Consider the following 26,868-nt stretch of genomic DNA (forward strand, 5'->3'; position numbering starts at 1 on the left):
ACTGAAGACTCACGTATCTGTTGGGCTAGCTCAGCCCTGTCCCTCAGTCATCAGACTGATACGTGCTTTCCAGACTTAACTTGAATGTTCACACTCAGCTCAACAAGTCTGATTGCCCCCTTGCAACCTGTCTCCTGTCCTGCAGTCTCTGTCTCAGTTGGTGACTATCTATTCAGTCCCCAAACCAGGACCTTGTCATTCTTTACTGTTCCTACTTACTCACCTTCCAGAGCACGTCAATGGCCAAGTCCTATCAATTTTGCCACCTAAATATTTCTTAAATCTAATCTCTCCACCCTGTAAACAGAGCCTTTGTCAGGCCCTCATCATCTCTCAGTGGACTAGTGTAGCAGTCTCTTTCTCAGTGTGTCTTAAACCTGCTTTTTCTCCCCAGTTTATTCATCCCACAGCCAACAGTGATATGTCCAAATGTAAATATGACCAGGCTACAACCAAGGTTAAGCCTGTTGCTTGTCTCCTCTCTAACTTAGAGGGAAAAACCATGCAACTGAGCATACAATGCTAATATGAGGCCTCCCGTTGTCCAGCTACAGCTTGCCTGTCCAGCTCTCACTTTTGCTCTCACAGGAAGTGTTGCTGGAATACAAAGCTCCTTCTTGCCTCTAAGCTCATGCTGTTTCCCTTGCCTCATCTGCTACTTCAAGATTTATCTCAGTTGTCACCTCCCACAATCTCCATTCTTCACTCACCCTGGCACAGTTATTCAACTATCCTCATGCCTACGTATCACCGTGTGTACAATTCTACAACTGCACTTACCAAATCTATTGTAGTTATTCATTCAATACATGTTTACTGAATACTTATTCTACTCTGGGGAAATAAGATTGAAGAAGAAAGACACCAAAATATGGAGCTATGTTTAGTTATTCTTTTTTTTTGACAGGAAATGCAATGTTCGGTTCAAAGCTGGGAACTCACTGAATATTTGTTGCATAAATAATTATGATTTTGCAAAAGTGGATTGAGAAATACGTACAGAAGATTATACAAAACCACAGGAGAGAGACAACTAATCCTGCTCTGCTGCAGGGTCAAGGAAATTGGCTTGGCAGAAGGGCACTGTTGAAGATAAGACTAGAACAAGGTCTGGTTGGGCTTTTTAAATGATAAATTGAGCCTGAGAAAACATATGGAACTTGCTCAATCGCATGTGACCAGTTAAGCATGAAATCAGAATTCAAATATAGGTCAGTTTGATTCCAAAGTTTATAATCTTTCCATAATGACAAGTGGAAAAGAGACTCCAGCATGAATCCCCTTCTCTCTGGTTTACTGACCTACACAGAGTTGGTCAGCACAGGTTGGGTTTTGGTACCTAGAACTGATTAAGACATAGATAGTTAAAAAATTATCTATCTATCTATCTATCTATCTATCTATCTATCTATCTATCTGTCTAGTCTATCTATCTATCTATCTATCTATCTATCTATCTATCTATCTATCTATCTATCTTCACTAGCTTATACTGTTTTTGTATGTATACATATGTATCAGCTTATACTAATATGAAAGTCTAAGTTAATGCCATTCAACCCAGTTGCTCATGTACCATATTGATTACTCTCTAAAGACAAAGCCAATACTTTTGTAACTGTCAATTACCAACTAATAGTTATTAACTTTTTTAGCAACTAGTAATTATTAAAAAAGCAACAAAATAAAATCCCTAAGGTACACCTGTGCACGCATGCGCATGCACGAGCGCACACAAACACACACGTAACTTGTCTTAAGTATTATAGAGATATCAGGAATTTGCCCTAATTGCCTAGCAACAATTTAGCTAGGTCAAAATTAAGAACATAAATGTTGTGCTTTCATATCCAGCTTTCACCTTTTCGTATTTTTTTCTTGATATTATGAGCTTGCAAGCATCATGGGTATGTAAGTTAAAGAATTTTTCACCGAAAACTTTTTAATGGAAATTGTTATCAAGTAGAATGGATATGGTAAGGTTCTATGCCTTGTATATTCAAATAGACAGCTTTTTTCTCCAATAAAACAGATATATTCCTTTCCTTCTAAGACAGTGACAAATGCTAAAATAAACTTGCTGTTCCAAAGGGAGAGATGATTCAACACCACCATTGGACAAATTGTTGCTGAAAAGATCTGTATTTTAAAAACAGCAGCAATGATATTTATTGTTTTCTAGGATAAAATGCCTGGGTATTTATTGTAGTTGCCATCTTTCCACAGGGAAGAAAAGAGCTCTTCTCTGCAGCACATTCAATATTGCTACAATGCACTGGAAGGGATTGTAAGTCTTCCATTTCCCTACAGCTTCAATCTTATTTGATGCTACCAGTGTTTGTCTAGTCCCATGCCTCCCACACCAGCCCACAGCTCCACTACTACCCGAGACCTTCAGGTGTCGTTGGACCACAGAATCATCCTTCCTTTGACTGCCCATAGATTACTGGTACCTAGTCTTAATGACTTCTCCTTCCAATCTGTCTCCCTCCTCACCCTTTCTGGCAGTGACTTAACTAGGACTCTCATTATTTTTCACCTAGATGTTTTCTAATCCTCCATCTGCCTAATTCTGGTCATAGGTGTCAGTTTCTCAAAAAAAAAAAAATGTTTGTTTAGCCAGTCACTTCCAGGCTTATGAACATTTAAGGGGGTGGACGATAATGTGAGGGAGCAGTGTAGAATAGGTGGAAAGGCATGCAAATCCAAGCATCCAAAATCTCTTAGGTTAAGGGCAAAGTCTAGGAATGTTTCTCTCGTAACAAAATGCACTTTACAAAGCCCTCTCTCTGTTGTAGTATTTACTTAGGATTTGCAACATTGCATTTTATTTTTTGTGTGCATTTCTAACCACTAGTTGACTGTATACTTGAGGGAGGGGATACTTTGTTATTTATCTTTAGGTCCTGGCATTGTGTCTGTCACTGACTAGATGTTCAAGAGGTGCTCACTGAATATAAGCAGTCAGGAAGGAAGGGAAATGGGAAGGAAAGAAAGGAAGAAAAAGGAAAAGGGAGGAGAGCGGGAAAGGACAAAGGAAGGAAAGAGGAGGGAGGGACTAAGAAAAGGAAGAAAAAATTGACTAAATGTCATAATTAGAAGCTTGCAGTTTCACCAGGTGCATCTATAAAACCACTTTTTACTCTATTATTTTTGAGTTGGCTCTTTTCTAACTGAAGATAATTATTAACACTTGTATTAAACTAAAGAATTTTAAAGCATTTTATTATAGTGTGCACAAATAATTATTTCTTTGAAACAGCTTTTGATTGAATTTGGAAACGCTATATCCTGAACACTTTTAAAGGGATTCAAAGGAAGAACTTCTAAGAAACCAGCCATTCAGTAATGCCAACTCATTAGACAATCAGTTCTTCTCCCAGGTGGCATCCACTTGTGCCAACATATGGCATCAATAACCCTCTCATTGAATATTTATGATTTTACATGAAACTTCTCAGGAAAAGTGTTTATCTTTTTAAAACTCACAAACAGCTAATACTTTTTTTAAAAAATTTGTGGTGGAAAAATAAACATCTTATTTCTCATTTTTTTCTAAGGACCTATGTTTTGGGATCTAGTCATTCACATTCATGACATTTTCATTCTGTCCTTAATTTTCCAAGCCTGAGTATAATGGTGATAATAAAAGGCTAATCCAAATTATAATAGTTTGCATTTATATAGTAGTTCACGGTTAGCAAAGTGCTATAACATAGACTCACATTTACTATAATTTAGGTCCTTGCTGTCAAAAGACAGTCACTGAATCTGAGTCTTCTTCCCGAACTCCCCTAGGATCAATATAATGGGGTGAAGGTCCCCGCAGTCTCCTTTGCTTTTTCCTCCCAGACTGCCACCAACTTTTGTCAGTTGTCACTATTATCTTTCCAAAGCACATACCTGGCGGTGTAGAGGGGGAAAGGCACCGCAGTAGAACCGGCTTTGTAGCAGACACAGCTGAATTTGAACGCTGGCTTTGGCACTTCCTAGGTACATGACCTTGTAAAAGTTAACCTCCTGAGTTTTCTCACCTGCACAGTAGGGATAATAATACCTTCCTCACAACATTGTTGCAAGAAGTAGGTTTGTGTACTTTAAAATCTAGGTTAGTGTCTTGCATCTATATAACAGGCAGTCAAGAAATGGCATTATCTTATTATTTGCCACTTCCCTGCCTAAGAATATTCATGAAAGAACAGCTATTTACTGAGAAAGTGCAATGTGTCAGGCATTGCATTATATGCTGCAGATGCTGCCGGAACTAAAGAAGCTTACAGTCTAATAATCTCCAAACCAAAAGCATCCAGGCTTCAATGGGGATAAATACAAAATATATGAAAGTCCACAGATGGAGCATGTAAACCAGTCTTAAGCTGTGACCTAAAATGTGTGAGGACCTGAGCCTGGAGAAGAGGGGTAGAGGGGAGGTGGGAAAGGCTGGGGTGAAAAGCTTCAGCTGGAGGCCTGGTGTTTGCAAAGGCAAGGCAGAACACAGTGGGTGCAGAAACTGTCAGCTCCTTGTGTGGCTGGAGATGTGGTAATGCAGGATGGTAGCAGAGACAGCATGAGAAAGAGACAAGATGAGAAACTGGAGAGGTAGAGGGCATTAAAAGCCACATTAAGAAACTTGGGCTTTGTCCCAAAGAGAGGAGAGAACCACTGAAAAAGTATAAGCAGAAGATGGACCTGATTACATTTGCTTTGTTAAAAGTAACATGATGTGACCCATCACAAATGTCCTTAACCTGTTGCACAGAGCCAGCATGGGCTGCCAGGGATGTGCAAGTTCCTTGGAACTGGATGCAAAGGAGTATTTGTGTGTGTGTGTGTGTGCACATGTGTGTGCATGCGTGCATGTCTGTATGTGTTTTTCTGGGGATAGTATCTGTAGGGTTGACTCAAAAATGATTAAAAATCACCATCCAAATACCTCGGGTAAAGCCCAGATACTTACACCTTTTCACATTCTGGCTAAAATCTATGTTTTCTTTTGTTTGTTTGTTTGTTTTGTTTTGGTGGGGTGGGAGGTAATTTGGACTGTCTCTTCCTTCTCCAGGAATTCTCATATTCCTTCCCCACCCTTCCTTAGCACAAGCACAAATCACAGTCACAGAGTTCTGATGACCCAACTGGAACAAGAGGTAGACAAATAGACTAGCGGACTAGAATTAGAAAGCACAGAGACTGACCCATACTTATGTGGAAATTAGATATACAGCAGAACTTGTCTTGCAAATCAGTGGGAAAATGATTACCTATTTTTAAAATGGAACAACTGGTCATCTGTAAAGAGAAAATATTGGATCCTTTCTTCACATGATTCTCAAAAATAAATTCCAAATGAGCCAAATCAAAGTATTAAAACTTTCAGGAGGAAAAAAATAGGAGACCATCTGCACCCATTAAAACTGAGAGATGAATTTGGCTATTGTAAATGTCTTTTATCAAAAGATACCATAAAAAAGATTGGAAAAATAAGCCATCTATTGAGAGAGCTGTCAAAGAATTAGTATCCAGAATATGTGACAAATATTCTTTCAAATGAGTAAACCATGAAGAAGTGTTCAGTTTTTTTTTTTTTTAGAAATAGGTAAAATGTGTTATAATTTTACATACCACAGATTGGAAAACTTAGTCTGAAAATATCAAATTTTGGAAATAGTCTGAAGAAATGAGAATTCTTACCCCTGCTGGTGGGACTTTAAATTGTTACAGCCACATGGGAAAAAAATTATATTACTTAGTAAATTTGAACATATGCCTACCTCCTCAGAGAAGCATTTGTATATGCACACTAGCAGATGTATATAAGAATATTCTTAGAAGCCTTGTTCAAAAAATTGGGAATAACTTAAAAGCCTATGAACAGTAGGATATGTGAGAAAATGGCGTTATATGAAGCATAAACTAGTAAAGGTGAGTCAATAGATTATAAACACGAACATGGAATAATGTTAATAACATGGCATTGAATGAAAAAGTCAAGTCACAGAAGAAAGTATGACGTATTATTCCATTCAGATAAATGTAAACAGACAAATTTTTAAACACTTTTTATTGAGTTATAGTCATTTTACAATGTTGTGTCAAATTCCAATGTAGAGCACAATTTTTCAGTCATACATGAACATACATATACTCATTGTCACATTTTTTTTTCTCTCTGAGCTACCACAAGATCTTGCATATATTTCCCTGTACTATACAGTATAATCTTGTTTATCTATTCTGCATATGCTTGTCAGTATCTACGAATTTTGAAATCCCAGTCTGTCCCTGCCCACCCCCCCCACCCCCTTGGCAACCACAAGTTTGTATTAAACAATATATACTTTTAAGATTATTAGACCTGTGGTAACAAGTGAGGAAAGGAGAAATTGGTTGTTTGTTTGGAGGGTCAGGGAAGACACAAAGGGATCTGATTGGGAGGGACATAAAGTAGTTTTCTTAAACTGGATTGAAGAATATGGGTCTTTATTTTATCATCGTAATTTTTAAAAATACATACTATATATACTCTTGTGTGTGTATATTTCACAGTAAAAAATTTAAAAAGATGCATACAATGCATACGATGACCTGGAAAAGACGTGGTTCCTCTGTTTGAGCTCCCAATCTGCAGCTTGTTTCAGCATCTCTGTCCTTCCTCGTTTTTAGACCACTGTGAGTTGTGAGGGTCTCTTTTGTTGCTTTTCTGTTATACTGTTAACCTTTTTTCTGTCTTCTTAAGCCTCATGCTGACCTCATTCATTCTCACCCCTTCATCTTTTCTAATGTAAGCATTTCAGGCTACAGTTTAGTCCAGTTACTCTAGGTATATCCTGCCATTTTAAACACATAATATTTTATTGTTCGCTTGTATTTTGTAATTTCCAGTGTGATTTCTTCTCTGAACTATAAGTCAACTTTAATTTTATATATAAATATCCAAATATAAAAGCTTTTAAATCTATCTTTTTATTAATAATTTATAACAACTGCATTATGGTCTAAGATTCTGAACTTTGTATTAGTAATTCTATTAAGTTTGTTAAGACTTTCTTTATGTCTAGTACATGGTTAATTGCAAATTTTTCATAAGTACTTTTTTAAAAAGTACTCTGTAGTAGTTGAATTCAGTGTTCTATGTGTCCACTAGGACAAGCTAGTGGCTATTGATTCTTCTATAGCTTTTCTTTTCTATTTTTAATTAATTATCAAGAGAGATGTATTAGAATACTCTATTATGATAATAGATTTGTAATCTCCCCTTGTAGATAGGTCAAATTTTTCTTTAACTATTTTAAAACTATGATACTAGGTGCATGCAAATTTAGAATTATATATTCCTGGTGAGCGGAAGTCTTTGCTAACATGTGGGCACTGTCTCTCCAGTAATGCCTTTTGCTTTAAATTAGTATTGATACTTTAGACTTCTTTAAGCTAATTTTGTCAGTTTTTTTTATCATTTTTCTATCAAGTTTTGGGTGTATCACTGGTAATAAGATATAGCTTGATTATTTTTAATTTTAACCCACTCTATCTGTTTAATTGGAAGGATTAATACATATTTATTAGTGGCTGTTATTGGTATATTTGCATCAGTTTGTTCCATTCTATTCTACATTTTCATTTGTCTTGCTTCTTTTGAGTATTTACTTGTTTTCCATTATATTTATTAAAGATTTTTTCTCTCTTTCCATTTATTTTTCTTCTAACAACTAGGAAATTATACACTTATTTATATTTCCTTAACTGTTACCCTAGAAATTTTAGCATACATATTTAACTTAAATATAAAGTTAATCAGTGTCTTTACCCTACTCTCAAACAATGCAAAAATCTAAGAATGTTTTTAATCTGATTACCTTTTTCCTGATACATATGCCTCTGTTGTTCAGAATTTTAGTTTTACATTGGTTTTTCCCCAGCTTTGTTGAGATATTATTGACATATAACATATGTAAGTTTAAAGTGCACAATATGATGACTAGATACATGTATAAAATGCAAAATGGTTACCACAATAAGGTAAGAAGTTACCAACACAGTACCACATCTCAATCCTTTCACATAATTATGATTTGTGTGTGTACACTGATAACATTTAAGATCTACTTTCTTAAAAACCTTCAAGTATATAATTCATTATTGATAATTACATTCACTGTGGTGTGCATTAGATCCCCAGATCTTCTTTATTGTATGGCTGGGAATTTGTGCCCTCTAACCAACATCTTCCCATTTCTCCCACCACCTCTCAGCTTCTGACACCCACCATTCTACTCTCTATTTCTATGAGTTCAGCTTTTATAGACTCTACATATAGGTGAGATCACACAGTGAGTGTTTGTCTTTCTCTATCTGACTAATTTCCTTTAGCATAATGTCCTTAATGTCCATCCATTCTGTCACAAAAGGCAGGATTTTTATCTTTTTGTGGCTGAGTAATATTCCATTGTATAGACAGTTGACTCTTGAACAACAGAGGGATTAGGGGCACAGACCCTGACACAGTCAAAAATCTGTTTATAGTCCTCCCTTGGTATCTGTGTGGGACTGGTTCCTGGACTTGCCATGGATGCCAAAATCCAAGGATGCTTAAGTTGCATAGTTGGTCCTCTGGATCCATGTTTCCATATCAGAGGATTCAACTAATTATAGATTGTCTAGTACTGTATTTATTGAAAAAATTCTGCATATATATGTATATGTCTCACATCTTTATCCATTGATCTGTTGGTGGGCATTTAAGTTGTTTCCATGTCTTGGCTATCGTGAATATGCTGCAATGAACACAGGGGTGCAGGTATCTCTTCGAGCTAGTGTTTATATTTTCTTTAGATATTTACCCAGAAGTAGGATTTACTGTATCATATGGTAGTTCTATTTTTAATTTTTTGAGGAAACTTAGTGCTGTTTTTCATGTGTCTGTACCAATTTACATTCCAACCAGCAGTGTACATGGATTCCCTTTTCTCCACATCTTTCCCAACACTTTTTTTTTCTTGTCTTTTTGGTATAGCCATTCTAACAGGTGTGAGTTCATCTCCCATTGTGGTTTTGATTTCCATTTCCCTGATGATTGGTGATGTTGAGCATCTTATCATGTACCTGTTGGTCATTTGTATGTCTTCTTTGGCAAAGTATCTATTCAAGTCTTTTGCCCTTTTTTGAATTGTTTTTTTCTGTTCCTTTTTTGCTATTTTTTACTACTGAGTTGTATGAGTTTCATGTATATTTTGGATATTAACCCCATTTCAGATAAACAATTTGTAGATACTTTCTCCCATTCCATAGGTTGACTTTTTATTTTTGCTGATTGCTTCTTTTGCTGTGCAGAAACTTTTTAGTTTGATGTAGTCTCACTTGTTTATTTTTTGCTTTTATTGCCTTTGTTTTTGGTGTCATATCCAAAAAATCCTTGCCAAGACCAATGTCAAGGAGTGTTTTCCCTGTTTTCTTCTATGAATTCTACAGCTTTGGTTCTTACATTAAGTCTTTAATCCATTTTGAGTTAATTTTTATGAGTGGTATAAGATAGGGGACCAGTTTCATTCTTCTGCATGTGATTATCCAGTTTTCCCAACAACATTAAAAGACCATCCTTTTCCCACTGCATCTTCTTGGCTCCTTTGTCAAATATTACTTGACCATACATGAGTAGATTTCTTTCTTTCTCTCTTTCCCTCTTCCTTCCTTCCTTCCTCCCTCCCTTTCTTTCTTTCGTTCTTTCTTTCTTCCTTCCTTCCTCTCTCCCTCCCTCCCTTTCTGTCTTCCTTCCTTCCTTCCTCCCTCACTCCGATCCTTCTTTCCTTCCTTCCTTCCTTCCTTCCTTCCTTCCTTCCTTCCTTCCTTCCTTCCTTCCTTCCTTCCTTCCTTCCTCTCTCTGCTGTTTTTTCTTACTTCACTCAGAGCCCAAACTGAGAAAGTCATGCACTCACCACTGACTTCTTTTGCGGGACCGATTTTTTTTTTTAATTCACTCACTAAAGGTGTCACCCTTAAGAGACCCCAACTGTGTATGGAGTGGTCTCTAATCCAATCTCTGACCTCTGTTCAGACCCCAAGCAGTCTTCTAACTTTCCAATTGCAAAAAAAAGACCTCAATCTTCAGCCACCAGAGACCAACAGATACCACTAAAGAAAAAGCTTAATACAGACACATTTAACTCGGTATATTAGTATTTTCTTGTTATTCTGGAATTTGAGAAATCCCCATACTTAACAGCCAGAGCTCAGCTATGCATTAAAAGAATATGTGTGTGTGTTTGTGTGTGTGTGTGTGTGTGTGTGTGTGTGTGTGTGTGTGTGTGTGGTTTTGCTGCACTAAAATTTTTTCTTTGAATATTTAGTCCATCATACTGCTGAAAACAGAAATGTCTTTATCCTCAGTGGTAAACATAGACCATACCATGTAATAGGTATATGATAAATACATTTTAAATGCATGTAGATGTTGTGGACTCAGAGCATTCACTCCAAGATCCAGGTATCCCCATACTGTCAAACAAATATTTGAAACTAGTTTGAGTTATACATTCTTTGAATTAAGAGTATCTTTAGATGCTACAAGTGCAACATGATCTCTTTTTAGCTTTCATCTGGTTAACTTATGCTGGTTTTCAAGTGATCCATGTTTTCATTACCTCTCTCAGGAATACTTTCATGAGTCAACCCCAACACCATCATCAACATAATCCAGGGCAGATATTCTATCAGTATGTTTTCATCATATGTAATATTTACCTTGGCGTAGTCTTTCCACGCAGCACTTAATATCTAAATATTAAATTGTAAACTAAGTTACTGAGCTCGGTTGCTGTGTCTTGTTCATTTTGTGTCCCCTGTACTTAGCATACTGTAGCTTGTAGCAAGTATCAATGAATGGTTTTCCATAAATTAATGAATAGTACTTTTTAGAATATGCATTTTTGTTCCCAAATATGTTTTTATTTTCAACGCTCTGGCATTTTTCTTTGTGTCAACTCTCTTAGAAAACAAGTAACCATTACTTTTTGGAGTCAGTAATTTAAATTGCATACTCTTCTCAAACCAATTTCTGTCAGAGTTAAATTGCTTCCTTCAGCCCAAGAAAAAGAGCACTTTAATACACAAATATTTTAAGACTCAAAACAATTTTTTTGAAGTGTGAAATATCATTATCAAATGAAAGGCAGGGTAACCATAATCATTAACTGTCTTACTTTAATTAGCTATTAATTATATTTGCTATTTTATACTATATGGAAGAATTACAGCTATTTTTTGATCATTCTTTGCTTCATTTTCATTCAAAGCTTGAATATTGAAAGAATCGTTAAAAGTCCTTCTTAATTTCTTTGTCAGTTTACAGACATCATGACTCATACTCAAAAGTTCACCGATTTGTTTATGAAATTGAGATTCCACTGAGATTGTTTACCTATCTGAAACTTCCAAACCAGTGAAGTACCACTCTCAGCTGGAACTTACCACTCTCCTCATTTTCCCTTTGCTTATCTAAGTATACTGTCAAGGATATTTATTCAAGATACACTATGTACAAGACACTGTGCTAGTCACTTTGATATATACAAAGGTGAAACAGGTTGATACCAAGATGAATCAGACATGACTCCTGCCTTCAAAGCTCTCATCATCTAGAAAAGTAAGAAATAGATTATTATATGGGTTTACTTCTGTATCTGTATAATGGCTAGTTATCAAACTCTTACTATGTGCCAAACACAAACAACTTCACATTTTAACAAGTAATTCATTTCTTCAAATCCTAGGCTATTGATTGTAAGACACACCATTACCTTTATTGTAGTACCACTAAGAAAGAAACACTGCTTAAGAAGTACAACTTAATCTTTATTGAAAGATGCATCCCAAGTATCAAAGATGTTAATATGTGAAACAAAATGTAAGACTTATAATTGGTGACGTATAATAACTCATTTAATCCTCTCAACAATCCTTCAAGTTAGGTAATGTTATTGTTCCCATTTTACAGATAGGAAATTGATAGGGCTCAGAGATGTTAGGTAACTTGCCCAAGATCACACAGCTAGGACGTAGATGTGTGGGGACTGTACCAACATTAATCTGATTCCAAATGACATGCTCTTAGCCTCTCTACCAGAGAGATCTTAGATTCTCTTAGGTAATAGAATGTTTAGGAGTTTCCATATCATTTGTTCCTAATGTGGCTTCATTTAAAACTGGAATACAAGGACTTCTATTAATTCTTGAGATAAATTGAGAATTTAACTGAGATGATGAGACTTGAATTTATACACCAAAAACCACTACTTTAAAAATAATTTGTCTGAATTTTGTATAAAATGGTAATAGTAATCAGACTAAAGAGTAGTTAGTACATCTTATCAATATCAGACATGAGGCAATTGACTTTTTTTTTAATCTATGCATCTGTAACTAACATTATGTGTAGATGTAATGGTCCTAATAGAATGATAGAGTATGGACAAAAATTTAAATTAACTTTTGCATGAGTGTAGACATCTTTTTTTTTAATTTTTAAAGAAAATTAATAGTTAGTGGAAATTATTCATCAAAGTCCTCTTTTTTAGGTTTTATAAAGATCTTTATATAAGCAACATTACTGTGGAGAATAATGAAATTCTAGCACTACATGCAGTATTGCAAGTAATCTTTGTAAGGAGCCAAAAATGACTAACCAGAAGCAAGAAACTACATATTTTATATTAAGTAACAACTAGAAGTCTATTTTTTGAAAAGTTAGTGAGTTAAGAACTAACAACCATGTGCTACGTTGTTTATGCTTATAAATTATGAATTACATGTGAAAACAAGCAGTAGTTAAATGTACTGTGGGCCAATTGTATAGTCGTAGATACAGAGACTTCATCTGTGGAAATTCACCAAAACAGAATTAGAAATGTCAAACAGAAAAGATCTCATTAGGATAATTCTTCCAGGGATGAATCAAAATTTCTGTCCAGCTGTTGAAATCTTCAGTAGTCAAGATGAGATGGACATAGCTAAAAAATAATCTAACTTACTGTTTCCGGAAACATGATACTGGAAATACCTACATAAAAAATAGCCAGATCACTAGAGTGCTTGTTAAAAATGCAGATTTTGACCCCCATCCCAGACCCCCGATATCAGTACTTCTCTGGGTAAAGCTCAAGAATCCACATTTTAAACAAGCACATCCTCCCACGAGTGTTTAAATCCATGCTGGATTTGAGAGCCATTGCAGTAACACTTGGCTCTTCCCCATTAGTACTTTTGGACTGGTGGCAGAAATAAACCAATCAGTGGTGTTTTTTTCACCAAATATGAGGGATTGAATGTTTCATTTGCTAGATATTTATGAAACAGTGTTAGAGGACACAAAAGAAATGTCAGCCTCTATATTCAACTGTGTTACAGTTCTTGCATGTCCCATAAACAGCTGTTCGATGTGAGTAAATGAAAGTGATTTGTGGTTGTGGGGAAAGAGAATTGAGGTCATCCTGGTAGCCGTGGGAATAGAAAGGAAGGGGCAACTCCAGAAATTATTTCAAAGGGAAAAATCAATTGGCTCAGTGGCAAATTGAACATTAATATTAATATTAAACAGAAGCAGGGAAAAGTAGAAAACCTCGAGTGTTGAATCTGCATAGCAAAGAGCAGCGAGGCACTAACATGGGGTTGGAATGTGAAAAAGTTCGGAAAAGAATCCTGAAGATGGGAGTGGAATAAAGTGACTACTTTTTGTAGTTGGCCCTTTTATTACTTTGGCAAAGATGACTAATTGAATTTTGTTTCTAAGTGTATGTATGAATGGATTGAACCAAATTGAGACCTAATTAATCATTATTTTCTTTTCACAGCAATTGTTCAACTGTCAAGCTCTAAGAAAACTAAGTATTCCTGATAATGACCTATCAAATCTGCCAACCACTATTGCTAGTTTAGTTAACCTTAAAGAACTCGACATCAGTAAAAATGGTAAGATTCTCATCTCATCTCTAAATAACTTGAATTCTTTCACTGACAATGTGCTTTAATGTTTCCCCTTAGCAAATGATATAATACTTTTTCTTTGATTTTGTTGCAACTTTAACTTAATTTTATTGAAAAGGTAAATCCTAAATTACAAATCCAAGACAGCAAACTTCTCTCCCCTCCCCTTGCTAATAATGTCCCTGACTCCCTCAAGCCTTATTTCCCTCTGCATTCAGATACATGATTAAATCTTTTCTAGAATATTTTACTGACTTTACACTGTTTATTTTCCTCATTTTTCAGAGTAAAGTATTTTTCCAACACGTCTCAAATATCGTCTGCTCAGCATGGCCTACCTTTAACCCACTCTCAATTTCTCAATTTCCCTTCGTCTGCTCCATTTTTGCCCCATAGCACTGACTTTTTCTTCATATATATAATTTACTTATTTTTTATGGTTTTGTCTATCCTCTCCTGCCCTGTAATGGAGTTTACATTATGGGGCAAGAAAGATTTCCCACTGTTTTGGTCACTGATGTATTTCAGACATCCAGAGCAATGCTTGGTGAATAATAAGTGCTCAGTGGTATTTGCTATATTTTGGCCAAATTTGTTATGTCTGGTGGTTTAGTTGATATGCATGTTGATGTTTTCCTTTAAGTGTTTGTGGGAGTCTCCTATATCCTCATATATTCATTGAATCTTCATTTCCTTCTAAATGGACTTGGTTCTCCATTTTATTAGAATAAAGCAAGGATCAGTCAAAAAGGGTTATGTCTAGGCACCATGAGGATGTAAAACATGACCTCTCCATCATTAAGCTAGTAGGCTAAATTGCGTGCGTGCGTGTGTGTATGTGTATTACTTTGGTAACTTCAGGTAATAAGCTTGGTGCCATAGGGACAGGCATGAGCAACACAGATCCCCTGCCTTCATGAAATTTACATTCTAGTACATACATTAGACATTAAACAAGCAATTATGGATGATTAAATAAACAATTGAGTTTGAAGCTACATCGGTGGTGAAGGGCATGCATACAAGTAGAACATAATCCAGTCAGTGTGGTTAGGTAAAGTTACTCTAAGAAATGATAGCCAATCCCAGACACGACAAACAGAAGTTGTTATTCAGTAGGTACATAAAGTTTTGTTTGTGCTGGATGAATAAATTCTAGAGATGCGCCGTCCAGCACAGTGCCTGTAGTTAAAAATACATTATTACTCACTCCAAACTTTGTTGGGAGGGTAGATCTTATGTTAAATGTTCTTACCACACACACACACAAAAAAAAAAAAAAAAAAGGAAAAAGGAAACCAAGAGATATAAGGAAATAAGGAAACTCTGGGAGGTGCTGGATATGTCTGTTACCTTGTGTGTGGTCGTGGTATCACTCGTGTTTGCATGTGTCCAGAGTCATCAAATTGTGTACATTTAGTATGTGCAGTTCTTGGTGTATCAATTATTCAATAAGGATTTTTTTCTTTTTTAAGAAGAGAAATAAAGGGAAAAAAACTAATTTTACCTAGCTTTAAAAAAAAGTTAAGACTGGCTTGGCATTCTAGGTAAATAAGGATCTTACTTTAACCTGTCTGTTTAAGGACTACCAGCAGAATCTCTTAATCACATGTGAAGATGACATACTTAAGAAATTCTGGACCATCTTTTTAAAAATTTAGATTCTGCTGTTATTATCCATTAGAAGCATACCCTGTTTCCATTCCCTGTTTGATTTTCTTAATAGCCTTCATGAGAAATTGACATACTACATTTTTAAGTTATTTGTGTTATTGTCTAGATTCCCCTAACTATAATTAAAATTCAGGGAAGTACCAGTTTTTATTGTTGTTTTGGTCACTGATACATCTCTAAAGCCTAAAACAGTGTGTGGCATATTGTAGGAGCTCAATAAAATTTACTGAATTAAGTCGTGAATGAACGGTTCTTCTGGAACGTGGAACACTTGTTGAAATGTGCAAGTTAAAATTGCTAGTGATTTCTTCAAGTCTGTGAAAGTCATAGAAAGCTTACAGTGTCACTGGAGAGAGAAGACTAACACCTGTAAACAATCCATGAATATCATAAAACACTATAAAATGAAGTGGTTAATGATAAGGCACAAATTACAATTGTAAACTCTTAGAGACTAAAAAGATAATAAAGACTGCTTTATTATTAGGGAAGAGTTCAAGTAAAGAATATGGCTTGAGGAATTCCATGAAGCACGGTAGTATCTGAATAAAGGAGAGCATTTTATTTGAAGGACACAAGAGCGAAAATGAGGTGCACACACACCTTTCTCCACCAACTTGACTTACCACTTAGACAGCTTTCAGGAAGACAATCCTAAATGGACCATTTGCTGACTTAGGGAGAAGACAGCAACTAGATTTAGGCTCACTGAGAGATGACATTAGGTCTACCTTTGTTCTTTTAAAAATAAATTTACAGGCCGCATATTTTTATGGCTTGATACTTCTGTACTTTAATAGCAATTAATTCAGTTTGTATATTTATATACATTCACACATCAAATTCTATTTTCAAATCGCAATTTATGAGAAATATCATATGACTAAATATAACATGTCTTTGGCCTTCAGGTAGGTTTGGCTGCAAAGTTCGAGTAAATAAAAATATATCTTATTCTTACAGAGAATCAGATGAAAACTCATCACCAACCATAAACCCCAAAATCCTGAGACATATGACTTTTTTATGAGCATTAGAATGATCTGCTAGTGGCCCTCTTGCATCAAGAAACTTTTGTTGCTAGGTTAACTGTAATTTATATTTCTACTCAGAAGTAAGTCTGTGAGCATCCTTAGAAGTCTTAGGAAGTAGTGTCGAGGGACTTTTAGTTATACTTATGATTGCTGTATGGTGGAAGTATTTATGCCAAAAGACAAGCTAGATGTGACAAATCATTCTGCAAAGTTAGTACAGTACAAAAGGTTTGATGAGCATGATGATATATTAGCCATTGCTGGAAGTTACATAAACAGTGAAAGATTTCAACACATCAGCCCTTTCACAAAATCATACCTAAAAAGCTGTCACTGAATTCTGTGGCAGAGACCTAGACAGTTACTTAAGGAGCTTAATACATCCTTTGGGGATCTGTCAAGTGAAGAAAGAGCAGAAAATAAGTGCCGTTGTCAGCATCATAGTTTGACAAGGTTGGAATAGCCCCAGTGGAAAAGAGTCAAGACATGAGAGATACAATCAGTGTTGGTATTTAGGGACAGAAGATAAAAGGTTTACTTTGAGGCAGGGACTCATTCAAGTCCTAGTCAATTTTTACCTGGGTAAAAATTTGCCTGGATTGTGTTGGAATTTGATGAATGACTCTTTATGATGAAACTGTTCAGTTGGAGGCTGTGGTTAAACCTGATCTTGGTTGTCCCTGTGCCTCCAGTCTTTACTTCTCATGTCTAATTCTTCCACCAGGCAACCTAATTCACCATTTTTCCTTCCATAACTTAAAATTACTATTTTATATTAAAACCTTTAAATAAGCAAACTATTGTGGGCAGAAAGGTATCTAGAAAATTTGTGTGAATAGTTTTCACTACCTTTCTAACCTATTAACCCACTTCCCTTCCATTTCATCCTCAGGTAATGCCAAATTGTCATCCCCAAATGCTTCACTTGGTTACTGTGACACAAGGCATGATAGCATTTTCTTTGCCTACTTCCTCCCACTGTTGTCTCTCATCAACCAGAGTCCTCTTTATCTTTAAAAAGGCAGTTCTGATGTCATTTATTCTGGAAAACTTTTCTCACATTCCATACACAAAGAGAACTAATTGCATCGTCCTCTGTTACATATCTTTTTACCTCATATATGCTTTTGCTTTGAACATATCTCACTTTGTAGTTTAATTTCTATATATCCCTATTTATTTAACTATATTGTAAAACCCTTGAAATCAGGGACTACCTTATTCATTTCTCAATTTGGAGCTACTAGCAAAATACCCATACATGGCAGGTGCTCAATGAGTGTTTGGCAGGTAAATAAACATTATACTTTAGCATTCTTTTAAAATATATAATACATATTTATGTTATATTGGGACTCTAAATAGGATAGGGTCCCCATCTCCTATACTGGGATCTATTAAATGTTGTAACTGAGTGCTGGAAAAGATAGAAATGATGCTACAATAAGTGATGAGTAACCAGGAAAATCAGCTCCAACCTGCCATGTTGTAATATGTTTAATATCCTTGTTCTTGGGATAATGACTACTTCATGTCAAGCCTTGGCCTCTCCCTTGAGCTTCAGACTGGTATAGCCAACTGCATGCTGGATGTAGCTATAACAGGGTTCCACAAACACCTCCAAACATAATGCATTTAAAGCCAAACTCATCATCCACCCTAATCTGCTTTTCTTCCAGTATATCCAGTTTTCTGTTAATACTACTATCATCCACACAGTAATTCTATGCAAGGATGCATTCTTTCCTCTGACTCCCATAGTGATTAAGTCACCAAATCCTGCCAGTTTTACCTCCTAAATGTATGTGAAGTCTGTTTCGTTCTCACTGTCCCACTTTACCATCTTAATTTAGTGTCTTGCCTCTCTCTGCGACTACCTAACATAGCCTCCTAATTGGTCTCCTGGTCCCTGTTATGGCCGCCACCATTCCCAAACCCATTCTCCACAAAGTAGCTTTAGCACTCTTTCTAAATTGCAGATATGACTAGATTACTCTTCTATAAGACACTTCTATTGATCTAAGATAGAATGTAGGCTCCCTAACACAGCATTAAAAGTCCCCACAATTGACCACCTACACTTCCATCCCATCTGCTCATCTCCCAAAGATGATTTGCACTTTTTTAACTTTTTAGTCTAGATATTGAAAAACTGCCTCAAATATTTAATGCTATTGCACCATCTCTATGACTCTATTATTTCCTCTGCCTAAATCATCTTTCACACCTCTTTTCACCTGGTTCAGTCTTACTTATCATTCAGAACTCAATTTAGTATTAAAAACTCTTGACCGTTATATTAAAATATTTATCAAGTTTTCATTTTTAACAATTAAACTTTTTAAGCATGAAGAAAATAACATGAGACAACAATATGCCCGCTGTAGAGATAAAAGTGTTAGCATTTGTTATAGACACAACACTCCAGTTTTTTTTAATGAATAAAACATTACAGAAACTTGTAATTTCTCTTCACCATCCCTTTTTCCTTGCTCTCAGAGTTAAGTGTATTAAAAATTTCAATGACAGGCTAACACATTGTGTATATTATTCTACAAGTTTTCATTTTACGTTATGTTTCTAAATTGTGTCCTTAATGATCAATGTGAATCTAATTGTACCAGCAAAGTACCAGAGTTCCCATTGCTCCATATCCTTGCCAGCACTTGGGGTTATTAAACATTGTAAATGTTGTCCAATCAAAGGACTGTATTAGGGTAGCCTGATATTTTAATTTATATTTCCCTAATCACCAGTGAAGTTGGCATTTTTTTTCACTTCATTGTATTAGCAAATATAGAGTATCTTTCTCTATAAATTGCCTTTTTTGGTCAATTTTTATTTTGGATTATTTGACTGTTAGGTGGGATTGTTCTGGTGATTTGAAAGACTTACATACTGTGAACACTAGTCTTTGTTGTTTAAATGGGTTACAAATATCACTACCAATTTGTGGTTTGTCTTTTCACTTTGTTTGGGAGGCCATTTATCATAGAGAAGTTGCCAATTTTAATGTACTTAAGTTTTATCACTCCTCTTTTTGACTGTATTTTTATAGTTTATTTAAGAATTTCTTTTCTATGCTATTATCATGAAGATAACTTGTCTACATTTTCTTCCAAAACTATTAGTTTTTCTTTACATATTTAGGCTTTTAATTCATTTGCAGCTTATTTTTTGTGCTATATATTATCAAAATTTCTTTTTTCCACATGAATAGATGACTAATCGTTTCACCAACATTTATGATATAGTCTCTTGTTTTCCCGCTACTTTATAATTCTACCTCTTTTACCTTTATCTTTGAAAAAGTAACTTCTCTGTTCAGGAAAGAACCCTCCCCGCCCCATCCTGTCAGGCCAGGTCTCCAGGGAAGGATGTAAAGCATGATAGCGCTGCTTTAGAAGTGCATAAACCTTGTACCAAGCCTTTCCGCAGTGTGTCCTCCCCTACACAGGAGAGCCAAGTTAACGTCTCTCCTGCTCTCTCTGAAATGGGGCTCTCTGTGGTCCCTCCAGCAACCTTCCCTCGTGTCTCTGGAGCAGCTGCTTCTGCCTCTGCCAACAACAAACAAGACACTTTTTCCAAATTCTCTGTCCTGCTCCATCAGCTTACTTGACTGTTCTTGTGCCAACATCACATTGTTCTAATCACTATAACTTCATGTTAGGTTTTATTATCCAATAAGACAAGTCCTCCTTCTTTCTTTTTAAAATGTGTCTTGCTGTTTTTGGTATTCAGTTCTTTATAAACTTTAGGTTAAATTGTTGAGGTTCACAAACAATCTATTAGAATTTTTTTATTGGCTTATATTTAAAGATTAATTTAGAATGAATTGATATCTTTGTGATAGTAAGTATTATAATTCATGAACATAGTATTTACCTTTATTTCAGTCTTATTTTGTATCTTTTAATAAAGTTTTGTGATTTCTTTCAAGATCTGCACACATTTCATTAGACGTATGTCTAAGTAGTTTAAGTTGCTAGTTTTATAAATTATATTTCTTTTAAAAAGGATTTTTTTTCTAATTTTAGTTAGTGCCAAATAGCAACTTTATTAATTTTGATATTTTGATCTTACATTCAGCCACAGTGCTAAATTATAAATTTTAATATATAACTGGTAGATCCTTTTGAATTATTGTGTATAAAATCATTTGCATATGATGGTTTTATTTTTCTTTCCCATCCTTGCACCCTTATACCTCCTTAAATCACTTTTTCATAAGTTACAATTTCCTGGGAAATAATCTATTTCATCATCCAGATGTTCAATTTTATTGTGGAACATTGTCCACAGGCTTTTCTTGCATGTTTTATAAATCTCTACCATACCTGTGACTGTTTATTTCTTTGTATTCCTAACATTGTTTAATTGTTCCATCTATCTTGTATGTTTTTGTCCTCCATCCTGCCAGAGGTTTTTCTACTTTACTAATCTTTCAAATAATACTCTTTTGACTTATTAGTCTCAGTATTGGCTGGTTGATCGTTTCATTTCCAATCATTAACTTTTACTTTTCTACTTTATGCTGCAGCTATTTTATTATGCCCCTCCTACTTTCTTATAGTTTACTCCGTTGTCTTAGTATTCCAATACACTTGCAGCTTTTTTAGTTGTCATATTATTTTTATTGAAATACGTTGCAGACCACATGATGGCCTGGATGATTTCTCATTATTCACTGACTTTCACATTGTGGCCTCGGATATTGTCAATTTTTAAAATATCCTGTTGCTTATAATAAAAATACATATTCTCATATTACTGAGTATGGACTAGGGATCATCTAATAATATACTTTATTCTTCACTATATTATAGGCTTGTCCAGGACAAATACTTTATCTTAGTGGTATCTATATACTTGGAACATTGAAAGCACCCAATGTTTGAAACATTTACCTACTAGAACATTGAATACAACTAATGAACTGAAACAAAATTAACTGGAAGTGAGATTTTAACCTCTTTTGTTCAATAAAGATTCTATTCTTTCTTTTAAAAAATAAATACATTAACTTTTACCTTTCTTGAGAGAAAGAGGGAAAGAGAAGTAGACAAATATTCATGCTGCTTGTAAATCACCCTTCCTCTCTGTCTTTCTTTTCCCCAAAATTACATACAGCAATCCATGGGGAGATCCATCAGTTTTCCATGCCAATGGATCTTTTATCCTTTATTCCTTAGAACTTAGTGCAACAGCAAAATAAAAAATCCTATATCCATCAGAGAAAATGCATTTTATGATGGTCTGTTGTCTGAATAAATAGTCTATGGCTGTTTGCAGAGCTGGTACATGGTCATAATGAAGTAAATTGTATTATATGATAAAGCAGGATAATGAATGGTAAGGTTTAATTAGGCAGTGATTCAGTTTTAAGTCTGATTGTTGATTTGTCATAGCTTCAGAGAGACTATGACACTGTAATTCAAGGACTTTAATGAAAATGAATTAATGTGGAAGCCCTTCCTCATTCTGCAGCAATTAAGTGATTTTTCTCTCATCCTCTAAAACTTACTTCTATACAAGAATGGATTTGAGCAGCATCGCAGTGGGCAAAATCACTGTTGTTAGTTGTAACGAAAGGCAATCAGAGTTGAAGGAGTTATTATGTGTTTTACGAACTTGCCAATTATTCCACCCCTTCCCCAAATGCATGCAAAACACTGAAGACAAATGATATCCTCAACTTTCATTGAAGGGGGGTAGTTTCTCTCAAACACACTAGAGGAAGAAGATAAGAGCAACCAGTTATACGATTAAAATCTTTAAAATTTTGAGCGTATTAAGAGAAGAATAGAAACTCTGGTAGAGTACATAAATTCTTAGGGCAGTCTATTTTGGGATGGCTGAAGTGGGTTAGGGAGAAAATATTACCATGCAGTTGTTCTCAAATAGCAATAATTGTGCTCTTTTATGTTTGGCAAATCATTAGGCCATTTGTTTAGAGTAAAGCTTATTATTTTGCTCTATTAAATGCCTTACTTTCAACACTTCTAATGTGCTATTTATCTGAAAATCAGTAGCACTTCCCTCACTATGAGACTATTTTCTGTTTCAACAGAATCTACTTCTGCTCAAGATTATAGTGTTAAAATGGAGAATTGACTCCCTCTGTTTCCATTAAAAAATAGGATGGCAAAAAAAAAAAAAAAAAAAAAAAACCAGATCTGTTCTCTTGCCACCTTCCCAGCTGGGTGCCAGGACTTTTAACTCTTTCTCATGTCTTCCTCAGGAAATAAAATCAGCAAATAATTACATGTGTTACCAGAACTTACTCAATGGGGGATAGAGCTTACAATCTGGTAATATATCTAAATATAAGGAAGGAAGGAACTGCTCCCACCCCCTCATCCTTCTGAAGTCTGTGTTGGGCTCTGTCACCTACACTGACAAATGTTCCTAAAGTCATAGCAGAGTCTCCTGCCTGTCTTCTGTGTTTTTGTAATTCCTGGAACTTGTAAAAGAACAAAATTGAACTGGTAATGAAGCACTTTGTGCCCTCTCATACTCACTCTCAGCTTCAGTATAAACTTCTAGAAAGCAAACATCTCTACCTTACACTGTTTCTAGACCCATGGTAGTCACTATCAAAATGCAGGCATAGTAAGTGCTCAACAAAGTGGTTGATTGAAAATGAAGGAAAAAGTCATTAGTCAAATAGGAAATAAGATGATTACATAGGTCAATTTCACATAATAGGGACTCAATATATTTACTGTTGAATCAGTGAGAAGGTGGAGAGGGCATCAGGTGTCATTTTAACTCATTGTGACCAAGTCAGTTTCATTCCTCTGTGAATGAACTCATCGTTAATCAAGGTCATAAAGACTTCTCAAAATTTTCTCCACATAGACGTATCCCAAAGGAAGAATCAGTTGTGTAACTGTCTCAAACTATTGATTATGTTACCGCATTTGGTTTTTCTCTTTGTAATACCACTAAAATAAGCCGAGTCTTGCAGGAGACCTTTAACTTCTTGCTTAGGTTCCTGCTGAGTTCTTAACTCCCTTTACTGGACTGGAGGTAAAGCAAATGATTCCAGTCTTGTTTGTTCTTCTTCCTCTTTCCTCTTTTTTTTTTTTTTTCCTTTCTCTCTCTTTCTCTCCTTAAGATATGACTGACCTGTACAGTTTCTTCCAAATTTACTAATCTAATTGCTGGATGTTTTTGCTTTCTACTGTACAAGAGATTTCCCACCTGAAACATACCTCTAATCAGTACTTCCTACTTAATACAGTATTGCCTCACTTACCAAAGATCCTTGGGAAATGTGGGTTTATACACAAAATAATTTTCCAAAAAAAAGAGGAGAGTTACCGTTCTCATCTTAGAAAAGGTAATTTAAATTCCAAAGTGTCTGTACTTAAGATCATGTGTTTTTTTCCATATTTGTAAAGAGTTTTATTACATTGCTTCAGAGTATTGATGCAAAAATATAATTAGATACAACTTAACAGACACTTGTGAGTTCTGTTGTTTTCCTCGGTCTGATCTAGGTACATCAAGAAATAGAATGCCATCTGACTCCATCCTCCTGTCTCTCCAGAACACTCCCTCTTATACCATTCCAACCCTCCTGGGACCCCACCAGAAGCACCAGTCTATTAATACCACCACTTATCATGAATTCTCTCAACCTCAGTGTTTGCTCTACCCTTTTTTCATGGCTTGACTTTTAGGGTCAATCATCAAATGACCCCCTAGACACCTTTGCTTTTCTCTCATGTCCCTGTGTATGCTCAGTAAAATTACAATGCTGGCTAAACCGAGCTCTATACCTGTGGCTGAAAGGATCCGGAAAAAAAGGATCAAAAAAATTGATCCGGAAATCAATCACACTAATTGATACGACTTCAAAATCATGATTGCAACTCTGAAGCCTTAATGCTTCCCCCAAATCGTGTTGTACTTCCTTCATCCATTGACTTTCCTTCTTTTCTGGTGACTATTTCACATGTTCTCTTCTGTCTTCAAACCGCCCACACCTCCTCTCCCATCTTCATGGCTGTTAATCCTACTCCACTGGGAAAATTAAAGCTCTCAAAAAATAATTTCCAACATGTCCTCATCCTCTCCTCATCTACCAGCATCTGCACCCATATTCTCTCATTTCTGCCTGTTAGTACAGATGAGCTACTGTTTCTCTCTAACCATCCTCTCTTGTCTACCCATGGATATCACTGTAGCAGTTCTCCTCAGTCTCTACCACATCATCAAGATTTTCCTCTCTACTTTTTAATTCGAATCATGCATATAAGCTGTTATTTCCTCTGTTCTAAAGAAAACTTCTTGGATCTTCTTCCCTTAATAAATAGTCCCTCAGCTGCTGATGGAGTTGTCTATATTCTCTATCTACAATTCACTTCCTCTCATCCTCTGTTAAACCCATCCCAGTCTGTAAGCCGTCTACTCCAAAATCATTCCAGTCGAGGTCACTATGATCTCCTTATTACTAAATCCAAAGGCAAGTTTTGGTTGTCATCTTACTTGACCTGTCAACATCATTTGAAACAGTTGAACAATTCTTCCTACTTTATATATTTTTTTCACTTGACTTCTAGAACTCAGTGCTCTTATTATTTCCTCCCATCTCACTGATTGATCTTGTTCAGTCTGCTATGTTGATTTTTCCTCTTCTCCTCATCCTTATTTTGGAGTACTTCATGGTTTAGTCCTTAGTCCTTTTTTCCTTCATTATCTTCATTTACATCTTTGCTGCTTACATTTTGTTTCATAGCTTAAATACTTATCTAAATGATAATGAATCCTGCATTGTAAAATCGACAGTCTAGACCTCTCCTAAACCTATCTGACATCTGCCCTTAGAAGTCTAACAGACATCTCAAATTACACATGTTCAGAGGTGAACTGTTTACCTTCCCTCCAAAACCTATTTCACATATTGTTTTTATCATCTAAGTTCAAGACCAGCTCTTTATTTGAGTTGCTCAGGGCAAAAAACCTGGAGTCATCCTTGATTTTCTTTTTTCTTTCATACTCTACATCCAGTCCATCAGGAAGTTCTATTCATCTTACCTTCAGAATGCACCCAGATTCCACTCACTCTCTTCTCCCTCCGCTGCTCGCATTCTGATGCAAGCCGCCATCAACTCTGCTAACAGTTTATTACAACGGCCTCTAATTGGCCTCCCTCTCAGAAAGGCCATCCTACTCTGGAGCCAGAGTGATCCTTTCAAATTATAAATCAGGTCCTATTACACTTATGTCCTTCAATGTCTTTTTCATTCAGAGTGAAAACCAAAGTCCTTGCAATGGCCTGAGAGACACCACAGGAGTAGACACCCTCATCTCCCCAATATACACACCCTTATTAGTTCTCTAACCTAGTGTTTTGCTACTCTTCTCTTCCTCACTATGTCCTAGCCATGCTGGCCTCCTTGCTCTTCCTAGAACACACCATGAATATTAAACTTTATAGCATCTTCAATGTCTATTCCCTCTGCCTGAAATTCTCTTACCTTCCACCCTCAGATTCCAAGTATCTATACTCCTATCTCTCTCACCATCTTTAAGTCTTTTCTCAACTACCATCTTCCCAATCAATGAGGCTTACCTTAATCACCCTAGTTAAGTTTGACATCTTCAGGCATTTCTGATCTATCTTTATTGTGCTTTAATTATATTTTCCATAGCATGTCTCATTGCTGAAATACTATTTAATTTTTATATTTTACATTTATATTAATTATCTCTATGGTTTATTGTATGTATTCCTTTGCCAGAATATAAGCTCCACAAATGAAGAGAACGTATCCATCTTTCTCACACTGTATCCTCAATGTTTAGTACAATCCCTAACACAGAGTAACACTCAGTAAATATTTATTGAATATATAAATGATTTTTCCCTTCCAGGGATCTTACACTTATATATCAGAGAACCATATAAGACAAGATGATAAAGCAATTATTTCTCAACTTATAACTATATGCTATGGCTCATTATTTTTCAGTCTTATTTAGCTTCAGATAGAATACAATCTAAAATGCTAGCCATTAAGAAAAGAAAGACATGGACTAAAATAGTTGAATAAATTTCATTCAGATGATAGATTTAAATTATTTATATGGATAATATTTAGACAGGATTTAGACTAGAGAGTGGATGGGGACAGGTAAAAAATATAACATTAGATAAATAAATTCAGAATGTGAGATTAAA

General features: G+C 35.5%; 1 protein-coding gene across 1 annotated transcript in view; it reads left to right on the plus strand.

Annotated features, from left to right (window-relative positions):
• LRRC7 (leucine rich repeat containing 7) overlaps positions 1–26,868 on the plus strand; it is a 414,541-nt gene that overhangs the window by 168,318 nt on the left and 219,355 nt on the right. The window contains 1 exon segment of the mRNA XM_006191023.3: positions 13,836–13,953. Coding sequence (XP_006191085.3) covers positions 13,836–13,953 — 118 coding nt within the window.

This window comes from Camelus ferus, chromosome 13 (assembly GCF_009834535.1).
Source record: "Camelus ferus isolate YT-003-E chromosome 13, BCGSAC_Cfer_1.0, whole genome shotgun sequence".
NCBI lineage: Eukaryota > Metazoa > Chordata > Mammalia > Artiodactyla > Camelidae > Camelus > Camelus ferus.